At 43.5% G+C, this 16150-nt stretch overlaps 2 protein-coding genes across 3 annotated transcripts in view; both read right to left on the reverse strand.

Annotated features, from left to right (window-relative positions):
* LOC139643475 (clathrin coat assembly protein AP180-like) overlaps window positions 1–11865 on the reverse strand; it is a 43268-nt gene extending 31403 nt beyond the window's left edge. For both annotated transcript variants that reach the window (XM_071518623.1, XM_071518624.1), the window contains exon 1: window positions 11736–11865. In XM_071518623.1, the coding sequence (XP_071374724.1) occupies window positions 11736–11865 (130 nt within the window). The remainder of the gene's footprint in view (window positions 1–11735) is intronic.
* Window positions 11866–14063: 2198 nt separating this feature from the next.
* On the reverse strand, window positions 14064–16095 carry LOC139643481 (protein DOP1A-like; the record flags this gene model as incomplete). Its single annotated transcript, XM_071518629.1, has 2 exons — window positions 14064–14679; window positions 15966–16095. Coding segments are annotated over 2 exons (439 nt in total), but the record flags the coding sequence as incomplete, so codon positions are not given.
* Between the last annotated feature and the right edge of the window lie 55 nt (window positions 16096–16150).

Genomic DNA, 16150 nt, shown 5'->3' on the forward strand with positions numbered 1-16150 from the left:
ACAGGTCATATTTTCCCAAACTGAACTCACATTAAGCTGCATACATGCCACAATCTGACACTGGAGAGAGACACTGCCTCTTTCATGCTAACTCTGAGACAGAAGCTCTCATCAGTGGTTGGAATAAACAGACAGAATTGAGGTTTCTTAGCCATGTTGAGCTAGTTGAAATGTGTCATGATGCATATCTCTCCTAGATACACATACATGCATAGTTACCTACATAAAGGATACGCATTTCATCAGAGAGGTCAAAGTGCAGGGTCAGCCTCAGTGCAGTGCCTTGCTCAAAGGTACTTAATAGCAGCTATCCTCACCCTTTCTTCTCACCATGGCAAAAGGATATTATCAAGACATAACAGGACTGCAGACTTTCACCTTACCTACGGTACATAAATGTTCCATCTTTCACTTTCAGACACATTTCCAGTTGGAATATCCATGAATGTGTCCCATGGGATCACTGGAAAAGTCTTGAAAATTCCCCCCATCAGATACCATTACACTGTTATATATCATCAATCTGTGCTCTGCATTCCAGGAGTTATTTGTGTTGTATTGGTGTACCCACTTTCCCTAAACCTGCCATGTCTTCCTATTATTCCTATGTTTCCCAGAATGCCTCTCCACAACCCTCAGAGAAGGGGCGTGAACTTGTTACTTTCAATCACAGGTGGGTGTATGGGCATCACCTGTTAGCTAGCTAGTCACGTAGGCTAGTTTGTGAATGTTGGCTGTGTCTATGATCGTGGTCCTGTCCTGCATTGCATTCTGGTCTACTGAGCCTCTCTTGGTGTCTCTGCCTCTTCTACGATGGACTTCTCCCTATATGATTGTTGAAAGTCGGTGCAAAACGGTGAGTCTAGAAAGAAGCTCTTGCTCTTTGAGGGACTGACACCAAAACCTGATGTTTACTGTTGATGTTTAAGACGGCAGGAAAATTGCTTTGTGGGAAATATAGTAATGCACAGGAATAAGGACACATAAGGAATACCCTACCAAACAACAAATAGGGCCCAGAAATGCAAGGTACATTGCAATAGCTGTTTTTTAATAGTGTTAAGTATCTTGGGGTGGATTTGGCTGGTGACCCAGTGGTCTCTTTCCGACATACTATGCATGCTCTACTGTGCACACTTAGGACTCATATGTGCTCTATTGACCAACATGGTGTCAGATCACTGTAACTGAATAGCATATCAGAATGCCCTGTGGTGTCTGCCACACCCAACACAGAATTGACAGGACTCTGGTTTCAAATAGCGCACTATAACACATCAATACATGTAACTGATATCAAAGCCACTGGGTTTGAAAGAGTAAAACTGGAGGCAAACTGCCAAGCATGCACACACCACAAGACACGCTGCAAGCATACACACAAGCCTACAGGCACACACACACATACATACATCACATTTCTCACAGATGGGTTTTTACCAGAGTACCAATGAATACCAATGGGGATATGCCAAGGTGGTTTCCCTGGCAACTAGTGCTCATATTTTTCTGTGGCATCAAGGATGCAGTAAAATTCCTTTGAAATCATTTTCACAGGTGCAAACTCCCACAGCAGCAAACTGATAGGGGTCATCTAGCCAATGCCGGCTGTATATGAGTCATGTCAACCAATACTGCAGCAACACACCAGTATGGGCTGACACGCAACAGTAGAAAGTAGATTCAACACTCAATTCAGCACTGAATTAATATAAATACTAATTAAATACTGTCCCTGTAACCTCTATGCAAACTAATTTATTCCCTGTTAATATGTAGATCTGTTATTTTCTATAGGGAGAAACGGATCAGTTTAATCTCATATTCCATGTAGATCCATAATGTTGAGCAGATGACTCATGCGACCACCATCCCTATGTGAGAATGCAGCTCCAGTAGAAGCCATGCAGCGTGAGTGAGGCTTTGTTGGACTGCACATGAATGGACCATGAAAGCACTGTGTTTATTTATAGCTCCTCTTCCCCCCCCAAGCAACGCACAGGGGGAAAAAAATACCCACAAAGCATTGTGGGCCAGCGTAGCAGAGCACCAATGTGGCAGCCAAGCAAAGAGGAAGCCATCGGGATCCAGACACTGTGGAGACTGGAAGAGACATCCGAGGAAAAAGCTGGCATCCCACACAATGCTACTGCTGTTGCTGCTGGACATAGATAGCAGCACGGTCTTCATATAGAACTGACTTTTCACTCGTTTGCATTGTCCCAGCCTTCACAACTTCAAGTTAACAGGTTCATTTGTGAAACCCAAAAATAGTCTGAGATAGCTTAAAAATGTCATGGAAGATCTCATGATTTTTTAAGTGCTAATCCTTGTTTTGCTTTTTTTCTTTGTCTCCATCTTTGGTGCTCAGCGCTCATTGCTGTGGTGTTTCTGCTCTGCTCTTCCCACAGATCACCTGTCAATCAAACAGTGTGTCCAGTACTGTGACGTCATTTTCCTTGGATTTTCTGTTGATGAAGTTTGAGTTTCTATAGGTAGCACTCTTTAGAGTAGCAAAATAGACATTTAGTTAGATTAAAATATTGCCGATTATTAATTTAAGTCTGTAAGTGAACCTACTTGATCTGCCCTCCGAATCCTTCTTTACTCCATTACCAACCTAATGTACACCCCTCTATTCACCCCTCTACCCTCGTTCATCACTTAACAGAGCACCCAAACAGGCTTTCAATAAATATGTTTTCCCTGAGAACCAGTCTGCTTTTGCCTGCTGTGTTCAACGATCAATCTCTAATTACTTTAATTGTCCTTCCCCTTACCCAGCCCCCTAGCTCCCATATCTGCTAACTACCTATGCTCCCTCCCACAAAAAATCCCAAGTGCTGTCGATATATCTATCCTCTGCATCATCGGTCTGCCATCCCTGCCTGTGTACATTCACTTGTCATCCCTAGATCCCTGGGTCCCTTATTAGCAGTTCACCTCCCTTGAGGCTATGGCTCTTCCCTGTCTGAATAGCAAATCCTTAGCTTGTGTCTGGCTTGTATATCTCTGGTTGGGTTCTAGTTCTACTCCCAGGGAAGAGACAGATATCCTCCCTGTATGTTGAGCCTAATTATGGAGCCAAGAGAGCTCTGGTTGTTGGACTCTCTGTCAAAAAAAGATTTGTAACTGTATACAGTAGGTGCTGGGCCTGTTCTGAGACAGAGGGAAGGAGGGTGGGAGGTAGAGGTGGATAAGGAGGGAATGAAGGAAGGAAATTGAGAGGTGATACAGTACAGTGAAAACATATTTGCCCCCCATTTGATTGCAGCATTGAATTTGGTCAGATCTTTTTGTGGGTTGTAGTAGATGAGAAGTAGAGTACAGAAAGTCTGGTAGACACCACAGTTTGGTGCTTCTCTAATTTGTTTGGTATGCAAGGTAAAAAAAAAACATGCCACAACCAAAATAAATTCCTGAAGACCTACAGAAAAAAAGTTGATTCCCATCTCCAAAAACTTCCAAAGCAATTCTTAAGATTACAGAGCTCCACTGAACCACAGAGACAAAGGAGTAACCATCCTGCCAAACAGAGCGAAGCATGAAATCATCACGAAGAAACCCTAGATCAACATCCAGGGATCTACAGTAATCTCTTTCCTTGGTAACGGTCAGTGTTCATGACTACCACCATCAGAAAGACAGTGGGGAAAAATGGGATTCATGGCAGTAGCAAGGAAGACTGCTAAGTAAGAAAGACATGAAGGCTCATCTCACGTTTGCCAAGAAGCATCTGCATGAAGCTCAAACTTTTGGCCAACATGGGCCCTGTTAAGTCTGGTGAAAAGAAAACAGCATTCCACAGTGATGCTACCACAACTTGTTGGCAATCGTGTCATTGTTTGCGGATGCTTTGCTGCATCAGCACCTGGACAAATTGCCTTCATTAAAGGAACCATGAATTCTGTTTTGTCAGACCAGCTGTCCACGAGCTGAAGCTGACATATATATATCGTTGGCTACAACAAGTCCACAATCTGGAACTCACAAGTAAGTCTACATCAGAATGGCTGAAGCACAAAGAATTGAAAGTTTTCGGAAGGCCTAGACCTAAACTCCACTGAGAGGTTGAGCGAAGACCTGAAACAAGCAGTTCATGCCCAAAAGCTGAAGCAGTTCACTTCGTCCATGGCACTGTGAAAGACTATCAGAACCATTTGGTAATCTTTCCCACAGAGGCATTGGGTGTTTATCATTTTTATATTCAGTCCCTTTTATCTGGTGTTTCTGGTGGCGATGGCTTTGTCATAAGTTGTGATAATATTTAGTGTCACAACAAAATGCAGTAGAAAATCAGTCAGTAGGGGAATACTTCTTCATGGCACCACAGTCTCTTAATGCTTGGCCTGGTCCTGAGGCAGAGCTCAGCAGTCAGACAGGGCAATAAAACAGCAGGAAACCCAAGCCTTCCTGCATTATTGATACCCAGCCTGGGTGTAGACATGGCCCTTTACTGCTGTGTGCCACTGGGCAGGCTGCCGCTTACCTGCATAATGGAACAAGCAACAGTTTACCCGCTTACTGGACTGGGTAAAGCAAACCTCTGGTACATTCTGGCCATTTCTCTTCAGTACATCCTCCCAGAGAAACACTGATAAAATTGAGCATCACTGGGCGCACATCTACCGACTTAAAGATGGTGCATCCCTAAAACAACATAGATAAGGGTGCCCCAGTGGCTCACTGAGTAGAGCGCGTACCATAAGGCTCAGTCCTTCCCACAGCGACCCAGGTTTGAATCTGGCCCGCGGTCATTTGCTGCATGTCCTCCCCTCTCTCTCCCATACCTCACTGTCTCTATCAATAATGCCTAAAATAAATCTTTTTAAAAAAAAAAACAACATAGATAAGACACAAGATAAGACACATTTCTCTTGACAGTGAGATGGGAAATGCAGAGTTGCAGTGTAGTTCCAATCATGCATATGCTGTACAGTAACATTAACGCTATTTTCACTGGACTAGCAGGCTCAAGGGCATTGCAACCTCCAAAGATCATGGGAGAAAGAAGCAGCATGGGAGGAGGTGGGAAGTATGGAGAATGGAGGACAATCAGTTTAAAGTGACTGCTGAGGTTTAGAGTAGATAAGGGTCTCACAGTAGCTTTATGGGTGTTCCTGGCCCCAGTTCATTAATCTGGACACACATCGCTGGGAGGAAAGTCCACCTCCCGCACAGTGCTAGACATTAGAGAGGCAGTCTGTGGCTTTCAAGAATACCCGTCGTGAGATCGGCACTGCAGCTCGTGCTGAGCCCTCTTACCGAACCTCCCTTTACCATCCTCTCTTTTCACTGAGCACTGTGACTCGCCGCTAAGCTAGCACAGCATAGAATCATTATAAGGCACCGTGGAAGAAAGAGAAACAGGGGTGGGAGGAATGGTCGGAAAGATGTAGTGGGAGAGGCAGAGGAAGGGAGCGGTGAAAATGGGAAATAGAGAGAAATTGAAAACGTTCAGAAAGCCTGGAAGGTGCTCCTCCCTGCTCTGCGCTGTCCTTCTCTGGCGCATGCACACTTACACACACACACACACACACACACACACACACACACACACACGCTTTATACTGACTCTCACATGCATACCACTGCAAGTACACACACTGTCTCTTTGTCCAGTGCTGTCAGAGAAACTATTTGTGTATTTTTCTGATTCTGTATTACTCAGTGTTACGGTATAGACACACAAAGCTTCACATCCATGTTCTAATTCAGACTTTTGTTAATAATTGAATTGTATTTTGGAGTAACACCAAAACAATGGAGAGACAGATGGGCTAACACCTAGAATTCAACTGGGTTTCACACAAACTACATGTTACAAGATGCAGAACACAAGATATTGCATAATGATGTTATTGTACACCAGGCGGAGTGGTATTAAATACAATATTTAACAGTTTCTATGCGCTAAACATGTACAGGAACACACACAAGGCCCTCGAGACAGACATGAGAGGACCAGCCCCCTCTCCAAATGACACTGTCTGCCTCTCAAACATGATAACACATTGATGGTGACTCATGTTGTGGTAACAGCACCGTAGCAGCCAAAGAGGACACAGCATGTTGTTTATGTTTCTCACCTCTTACCCTCCTGTGCACATACACACACACACACACACACACAGCAGACATGTATCCTCCATTAGCTATAAGCAGAGCATGAATGCATCTCCTCTTAGGAAACCTGTTAATTGGAGTGACTGCGGATTTAGAACAGCAGCAGAGCTGGTGATAATTAATGCAACACACACAGACGGAGTATCAGCCATAACGGTTAATCAGAAACAAGGTCACAGTGATGAACATTGTCTGGGTTTAAAGTTTGTATGCAGAGAGAGAGAGAGAGAGAGAGAGAGAGAGAGAGAGAGAGAGAGAGAGAGAGAGAGAGAGAGAGAGAGAGAGAGAGAGAAAGAGAGAGAAAGAGAGAGAATGTCAGACATTATCAACCAAAATCATTAAGGCCTTCAACTCCATAAACCTTTCATAACTCCCACATAGCAGGAGGATTAAGAGGTTGGGGCAACACAAGTACCAGATAAAGATGGAGGCTATTAGGAGCACTAGGGGTGGTGGGGGCCAGTCTTTGGAAACAAAGCCATCTTCATTTGGCAGACACCCAAACCTTGTTACTGTAGTTCACTAGTTGTCTCCCTGTGGGCCACGGCCGCCCTGCGTGTCCTCTGATCTGCACTTGAGGCCTTTGGATTCAGACTGAAAAGCAGCTCAGTCGTTATCCTGACCAAACCAGAGAAATACTACCTTGAAGCGCTCCTCGTAAGCTCCTACTTCCGAGTCCAGAAAAAATTTAAATACGACTTCAATTGCTTCTAGTTGGAAATAATAACAAAATAGACCCTAATAGACCCTAACAAAAGTAGTCATTTTGTGGCTGCTTTTTCAATTTAGACAACAAGCGGCCGGGAGCTGCTTTGTGCTGCAGCAGCAGAATGAAGGGGAGAATGTGTGCACCAGGCATGTAATTGATGCTTTAATTGATTCATTAGCCAAAAGTTGTTGTGTAATCCATCCAGTTCAATCCAATCCAATACCTATCAAGCTTTTGATAGGTAAATGGGCTAGTCCACAGCTGTTAAATGTAAAATTGTGGTGAACTCCAATGATGTAACTTATAGATGATAAAATAACAACCCATCACTCATCAAGTCTCCTACTCAAAATGATAGCGCTTTAATATTATCATTTAAATAGGGCTTAAGTCGGGGGGGCAAAAGTCCCATGGCCCCCCCTATTCTGCCACCAGAGTATAGCTTCCATGCTCTCTCATTGTCATTACAATATTTCTGACAGTACATGTAGGCAAAACAAAAAAAATAAACAGGATCAGCTTTATCAAAAACATTGTGGTATCTGTTTCCATCAGCTTGTAATAGAGCTGAGATGATCTCACACCAGGTTGTTTTGGGAAGAGCAGTTCCCAAAACTGCCATAAACCCACCTCACAAGTAAAGACACATCACCATAACGACCCATAGCAGGAGAGCTGGGCTCAACCATGTGATCAAGGCTACAGCAACACTTTTACAGGCGTCATTCCTGCTAGCAGTGAACATGGATTTGGAGTGTGACTCCCAACTCTATCTTGAACCCATGAGCCCTGTGCCTGCCAGCGTGACAGATGGTCGTACTACCAATTGAGATGATTAGATAATTCAAACTCTTGCTCTTGACTTGGAGAAAGGATTTAATTATTCCCAGAAAAGTGAATTTAATGGTGTTCCATCTAGTACACATCAAGATATCATTGTCAAATTAATTGTGATACATTGGTATATTTACCATAAACAAATGAGACCATGGTTGAGACGATTAGTAGCCTCTATCTGACACCAGTGGTATTGTTCATGCTAGTGTTTCTTAAAATTAAAACCACATTGCCCATAAACCCCTTTGCTTCCTGTTGCACAGAGGATGTTGCTACTTATTCCCCATCTCCTTCTCGGGAGTGTTTGTCTTTACTGAAGAGGATAATCATGTTGGAAGTGATTTTTCCATCGGCCTTTCACTCCTTCCACCATCTGCCATTGCATGAAACTCTGAGAAATTTAGCTACATTTGCTCTGGAAGAACAGCGCCCTCTTCCTGTTTTTGCTGTAAAGTAATCTATTAGATTTCCCACAAAACCAGATGACCCACAATGTAAAATACAGTGTAGAGGCAGGTAGAGGCTGCCAATCTTCTCCACAATGGTCTCATTTGTTTACAGTAATTAAATCAAAATGAATGTGCTAGTGATATATTTTTGTTAAAATACTACACACAGCACCTTTAAGTGACCTCTGTAACTCCATCACATTTTAGGCATTCTGCTCCTGTGGTGGTGTGTAAACCTGCTGAAGACTCAGCCAGCCAGGCTGAACCGGAGGCGTTTGACTCACAGCTGGACCTCCTCTTCAGCACCGTGCAACTCCTATACAGAACACACTCTCAATTGGATCTTCTTTCAACTCCTTTCATTGGGATCTTGCCAAAGGCACTTGGCATACACACACCCGTGCGTGTATGTGCAGTCGTCCATGCATGCACACACAGACACACAGGCACAGACACACTCACACACACACACGCCAGTGCAGCTCTAAGATTTCAGGAGCCTGCTGTTAGATGCACACAGGCCATGTGGAGTGCCAGTCAAGCGAGTGGCGTCAGGAACGGTGAATGTGGCATCAATCTGTGCTGCTGCTTGAGCTCTAAGCTTTTAAGAGTTTACAGCACTTCCGATCAGTATCACGCTCATCTGTCATGGAGGCTAATGTGTCTCCAATTTCTTGCCAAGCTTCTTAAAGCTTGTTTACTCATTTTAAATATATTGCACAGAGACACATCATATCTATTATTGCCCTATTACTTTCAATTACTATGTTTTTCTTTAAACCTTTCCATGTTTCCAGACAGCAGCTTGTGGATTCAAAACAGCAACCATTTGGTCACAATCCATCATCTTCAACCTGTAGGTAACCTCCACTCCCATCTAGCAGATACAGGCTATCTCCCTTACAGTATAATTACACTTCACCCAGTATTTTAAAAGACGGGTGTTTGTATAAAAGGATGGCCTGCAAAATTACAAAGGAGAATTGAACCCTGACACATTCTATCCAAAAACCAACATGTCTGTTCCTACCTGGAGCCCAGACTTTCCCAACATATCCATTCCTGCTGCCATTGCTCCTCAAAGAGGACAGGGGGCCTGATGCAGTCCAAATGCATTACTCTCTGATTTGGTTTTTCTCTCTGTATCTCTGTGTCTGGGGCTTTAGGGCTGTAGCATGAGGAGCTTACTGCCCTGCTGCTCTCTGGACATCACTTGAACCAGATCAGCAGAGCAACAGACCAGGAAACAGTTGGCTGTCAGTGGCAACAATCCATAAGAGATTATTTTCTAGACCATGGACACATCTAGGGATGTCTCACACCGAGACATCCCTAGAAGTAATACTTACGATGATGCAATATCTTAATCCTTCCATTGTTACAGCCATTATGAAATGATAAGGTTTGGAGTTGCATCGACAAGAGGGAAACAAGTCAAATATTAACAAAAGCAGGAGTTCTTGGTTCAGTTGGATGCTTTTTATCCTTAGTTAAAGGCTGAGCCCTCCATAAGTGCAGCAAACATTTGTGATGACAATCAAGCTTTCAGCATGATATTGCTTGGATATTGCTAGTTGGTCAGAGAGGATTTTCTGGCTGAATTTAAGAGGGTGTCCCATCCATAGAATTAGAGGATTTCCCTACAACAGGAACCAATAGGAGCTAGTGGGTGTTTGCATGCTACAAGCTCATTCTGAGGCCAGTGATGTTAAGCAAGATCGACCAGCTACTGTACTGTACTGTATATGCGGAGGGCAATGTTTACTCAGCACTGAGAGACGTCAAAAGAATGCTGACACATCTTTGGCAAGTGGGTGAGCTTTCCAATCTGTTGTGCGATGATTTAACGCAGGTCATAAATATTTTTTAGTTTGGACGCCAGGTGACAGACTGGGCTGATTGATTTGTCCCGCTGGGTTCGAGTTCTGCTTGCCACTGTCATTTTCTCTGTTTTTACATTGATGCAATAAAACCTCTACAGACGCTACAACACTACAATGGCTCTCGTCATCTGGTCCCACGGTGGACTGCTGGCCTTATCAGGCTGCATTCATGAGCCTCCATTGGCCTAATTGTCAAAGGTCCTTAGAGGGATGTGAGACCAGAGGCCACCTGCACCCAGTGACAATGGGATGTAAAGGAAAGGTCAAAGGATTGAAGTGATACGATGGTGGGTTATTACTGGTTGTAGGGAGTTTATGAAAAGCCTGGTACATCACAGTGACATGTTGCATAGCATCTAAAATGTACAGGAATATTTACACACACATAGGGGAGCAATTAGGAACTCTAGACCCCTTATAGGATTTCAAGAAACATTACACTCATACATGTAAGCCCATAGGAAATCCCCCAAGCATCCATTTTGGAGGCCCGTCTAGTTTTCAAGCATCTCTACTCAGCAAATGACAATTATTTGACGTTGTGGAGTGTTTTGAATGGAGAGTTGTTTGTCCACTCATAGAGCTGATATGACTCTGAGGCAGCTGTTAAAAACTATCTCAAAGTGTTAAAGTAACTCTGATGTAGTGCTTATGACATAGTGTTTATGGAAGTGTTGGCACAGTGTTGATTTTTACAGTCTCAGAGAAAAATTAACACTGACAGGTTTGCTGTGCAGCTTTCCCAGTGGTCCTGCTAGATTTATGATGGCATAGCCTAAAGTCCTCAACAGTCACCATTTGGGCTTCCATATGAACGCTCGCCCTGGATTATGGCAGAAAGGATTGCAGCATCAAATCCTGCGTAATGATAAATAAATGCCCCCCCAGTTTGCTGCATTATGTCTTTTCCCAGGACATATTCTTATGTTATTATATATTATTTGTTTCTTTTCAGAGATGGAAACGGGCATCAAAATCAGATTGAGGGAACTCCCCACACGCAACCTCGCTCCCTTGTTTGTATAAAGCAATAAATCAAGGATAGAATCTGACAGTGCCTGCCTACCTTTTGTGCCACCATAGAGAGGGGGGGACGTTGTGGGGCAAAGGGTCTGTGGTTGTATTAGTAACAACACCACCTTTGACCTTTTCAATTATGCATTCACCAGCACTGGAGCAGCACTGGGGCAGGAATTCATTATTCAGTATACCTGTGCCTAAACCTGGGAGAGAGAGAGAGGAGGGGGAAGCAAGAATCTACAGTCGGTGGGACCAACAACTATCTGGTTTAAGTCATGGCTTCCCTCTGTTTCCATGCGCTCCTCTGCCAAGCAAATCAGGGGAAGAAGCCCTACTGTAATTCAGTAATTAGTTTGGCTCTTTCAATTATAGTCTAAATCAAAATGCCCCCAAGCATAATGTGTTTGTGTGTGTGTGCATACACGTGTGAGAGAGAGGCACACACTGAAGAACCTGGATCTCTAAGAGCATGTCAGAGCGACCATTACACACACACACACACACACACACACACACACACACACACACACACACAGAGGAATGGATGGGGGAGGCAACCATCATGGCTTTGGTGCGTGGCCTAGTTGTAAATGATAGAGGGAGGATGGATGGAGGGTGGGAAGGACACAGACAGATAGATAGATAGATAGATAGATAGATAGATAGATAGATAGATAGATAGATAGAGAGATAGATGGGTCCTTTACTCACATTCCAGGTGCTTTTTCTTGGGGGCCGTCTGTTCATGTGTGGTGGATTTACACACAGCCCGGGACACCTCGGATCCCGTCAGGCTGTACTGCGCCGCGGCGATGCGGTCCGTCAGCGTCTGGCCCGACATCTTCTGTCTGTGGAGTCCAACCTCGAGAATCACGCGTCCAATCCGGTCCTACCCCCCCTCCCAAAATGAACGACCAGCCTCAGTGATCCCAGCTGCCCTCGTAAACGCTAGGAGACAGAGATAGCCACTACTGCTAGAAAAAATAAATAAATAAATGAATGGCCACAACCTGGATTTAATATGGAGCAGCTCACTTTCTATGGAATTATAATCGATCAAGGCGACATTAGTCTCTCTAGTAATACTGGAAATGCTGCTGATTCCCACTCAGTTATATGGGATCTGCACCTTGTGGGTTTCTGGAACAATCATGAACTGACTTTTTCCCTGGAGCGACAAGGCCAGTGTTATCCTTTCTTGAAAAAAAAATCTCGTGGGTAAATGAGCGCAAATTATCTTACTGCAGGATCATATTGCAGGCTTTAATTTCGCTCGTTTTTCCTTTATCCCCCGATTAAATAGCATCTATAGGCTATCTTACTGTAACGCCTTATTTCTCGGACAGCCTCCCTTACAAAACGGTCCGGTCCGGATGATGCTCGTCGATGCCTCTCCCCCCCCCAGTCTTCCTCCAGCCTCCTGGATAATCCTCACCAGTCCCACAGTCCCTGGCTTTTCAGCGGGGAGTGCAGCGGAACATCAGCGCCTGGCTGGCATCATCCCCCATCCAGCAGCGGTTTTCCTCCTCCTCCACCTGGACTCGTCCTCTCTGCGGCCCACCGACAGCCTGCAACCACCGGCGATGCTCGCTTCAAACCGAGTCGGTGGACGGTGGCAGTTTTCAGAGGATTTGCATCCTCTTGTTTATTTATTTATTAATTTATTTATATTGTTTCATCTCACCCCGCCCCCTCCTCTGAGTCAGGTGACGCGATAGTACCAACCCTGCTGCTGCAGCCTTCCTCTCCACTCGCGAGAACTGCAAGGGGACGAGAACGGCCAAGCAGGCTGCTGATGGGTTAAGACGAGCAGGGTTAATAAACCTACTCCATAGCCATGCGTGGTGTCTCTCATGCTGCTGCCATGTTATGAAGGTCATTTTACAGCGTGGGGCTTCATTTAAACCCAAGGGAACCAACACAGTTCAGACAAATCTTGGCCATATTTACTAGAGAATTTTAGTTTATTTAAAGGTCCCATATTATTCTGTTTTCATGATTTTGTTTTCAAATGTACTATGGCTCAGGGTAAGAATAATGTTCTTCATGTTTTGCAAATAAATGTAGTTCACTTAAAAGGGTATTTATTGAATGGATTTGAATACTAAAGGCAGAGCAGTCACATACTGGCCCCTGTTTGGCCAACAACAGCAGCTCCTCTAATTCAAATGAGGCGAACCTGCTGAGTGGAGACTTTCCACTTCAAATGCTGCAAACTGGCCCGATTGGAAGAATTTTATCAATATTGTTAAGTGTGAGGAGCTAATGAAGACCAAGTCCAGTTGTGATGTGTTGGGAGATGGAGTTGGTCTGAAACTGCCTGTAAAAACGGATGGTGTAACAAAATTAAATTTAACCACTCAAACAAAATGTAATTTTAACAGCTTCATTAAACATCTTCATCTTCAAGTATATAAATAGGGGAAAATGTAATTTCCTATAAGAGAGCCTCTTTAATCTTCACAAGTCAATGGGTCAGAAAGTGTGCAAGTCAAGGCTGTAAGGTTTGTCGCTGTCCGTGGTGCTGATCTGCACAGCATTCGTGCCTTGCACCGGCTTCAATGTGCCATCAAGCCTTTTTGTTGAGTTCATACCTTGTACAATCTATGATTCATACCAATAATTCATAACCCCTTCCCACACTGCCAGTAGTCATCATCTGACCCTGTACTGTACTGTACTGTTCATTGTGCATCTGCAAAATACCCACCCAGTCACATGTCCATGCCATCAGATAGGTCCATTCAAAAAAATGCTCAATGCACAACTATTAAAGGTAAAACTAAATTGTGAATTTATCTACATGTGAACCTGGGGCTTTGGAGGCCCTTGGTAGTCCGGGGCCCCAGGCAATATTCCCTCCATCCCCTGTTGGAAATCTAGGAATACCAATGACTGGTTAATTAATGAGGGTTCATCAGTTTGAATCATTAACCTCCATACTGTTTTGCATGTAAGTCCAAGTTGCAAGACCTCATGTAGTCTGAGGCACAAGTGGCATGAATGCATTTTAAATGTCATGAAGACATGTCATGAAGTCTTTATTTATTAAGTCACATCGATATGGAATGGCACAGCATCTTCACTTTGTCCCGAAGGACTCACACGAAATGTTAAGGATCAGTCATCAAAGCTGCTCCATATATACAAATAATTAAAATTAAATAGAATAGAATTTGAAAAGTAAAATAGTCATTATAAATACAAAAAAAATTTACAAACTTGATTCTGTTTTTTAAGTTCCCCATTAATATTCCCTTATTTTTTTCATATACAAGTTGAGGTTTTTCACTAGTGTTGATCATTTATCTCCCGTTCATCCCCTGTCCCTCCCCTTGTTGTGTCCTCACGTCTTGATAAGGCCCTCTAGAAAGTCTTTCTCCACCATCTCCTCGATGTTCTGCCGAGCTCGACTCCAGAACACTTTCTGGCTCTCCAGCTTGTGGCCGTCCTTGTGGCTGGGGAAGGGGGCGTCTCTGGGGGTGTGGGCGTAGGCGGGACCTGAGCGGCTGCTGGCCTTACTGTTGAAGACCTGGCTGAGCAGGTTGAAGAAGGGCAGGAGCTGCTCCATGCTGCGGATCACATAGAGGGTCAGCAGCAGGTGGCCCGGCTCCCAGGACAGGGTGCGGCTGGAGCAGTCCTCCTCTGGGTTTTTCTGTGGGAGGGGGGGAATTAACAATAAATCATTTGATTTTTGATATTTTCTATGTTATTCTTCCTCCAAGGGAGAAATTCTCTTTTCGCTCTCTGGTTGGGTAAAGGGTCAGCCAGCTAGTGTGGTGTCCCTGGAGCAGGTAGGGGTTAAGTATCTTGTGCGAGGATACTTAGACAGGTGTGGCTTCATGAACCTTCCCACAACACCCCACTTGGGAGACAAGCAAACACCCCCACCCCAAGTATTACATTCTTAGTATCAATGCTGGACAATGCAAAATTTCAAGAAACCCCACTGTATGTTTTCTTTAGACTACAATCATTGATTTAAGCTTGCACTGATGCCACAGGGTATGTATTTAGCCATATTATAGTCTATGTATGTATATATATATATATATATATATATATATATATATATATATATATATATATACACACATGTATATATGTGTGTGTGTAAATATATATATATATATGTACACACACACACACACAGTATTGTGCGTGTGTCTTAGGCACCCTAGATTTTTTATATACATTTCTTAGAAGTCTTAGATGTTTATTTGTTTTCTGCATTAGTGTGTCAGTAGACTGCTGTTTATTGTAAATTTTTGATATTCAGAAACTTTTCATTTCATTAGTTTTGAAAGCATTTTCACTTTATGGATTTCTTTGACATATGCCTAAGACTTATGCACAGTACATACATATATATATATATATATATATTTATGTACATATACACACAATATATTGCATCTACAACTAAATTTGCTGTATAACAGTGTGTTGTTGACTAAGTTATCTGGACAGACAATATTCGCTGCCGTAATGACCCAAATTCCAAACAGGGATCATTAAAGTTTAATTTAATCTATGAAATATCCAAGACTTAGAAGCTGGGTTTATTCTATCCTCTGTTTAGGAAGGAAGAGAGGGAAGAAGAAGTTTAGGAAGTCAACAAACCATAGAGCAAAACAAAGAGGTGCTGCCACCATCAATAGATAGATAGATAGATAGATGTACTTTATTAACTAGGAAGCAGGGACATCAAATCCACAATATTGCAGAGGTAACAAAAGTTCCTGTAATATGACGTCTCAAAATCTGTTTGAGGAATTCTAGATTAAGGGGCCCTCTCCAGATTTTGGGATCAGGTTCCATTATAGAGGTGGACAGTTAATGAGGCTTGCCCTGAGCATACGCTATGAAAAATCTACTCATTTGTCTCCATCGTTTCATAACTGCGTGCTTATTACTGCAGACAGAGGCAGGGTGAAATACCTTGGCTCGTTTCCTCAGCAGCTTGGCCAGTCGAACCACGTAGGGCTTAAACTCTCTCTGGTGTGTCCCCTGCCGTCTCACTTCCAGTCCTGAATCATCTGACGCCTCGGGGATGAAGGCCCAGCGGTACCTGGTAATGAGGCAGGATACACACATTTTTTACCTGCATTTAAGAAGTCAGTAAA

Source organism: Centroberyx affinis, unplaced genomic scaffold, assembly GCF_046629955.1.
Source record: "Centroberyx affinis isolate AG114_WGS23_722 - 3 ecotype Tasmania unplaced genomic scaffold, CSIRO-AGI_Caff_v1 ptg000617l_1, whole genome shotgun sequence".
NCBI lineage: Eukaryota > Metazoa > Chordata > Actinopteri > Beryciformes > Berycidae > Centroberyx > Centroberyx affinis.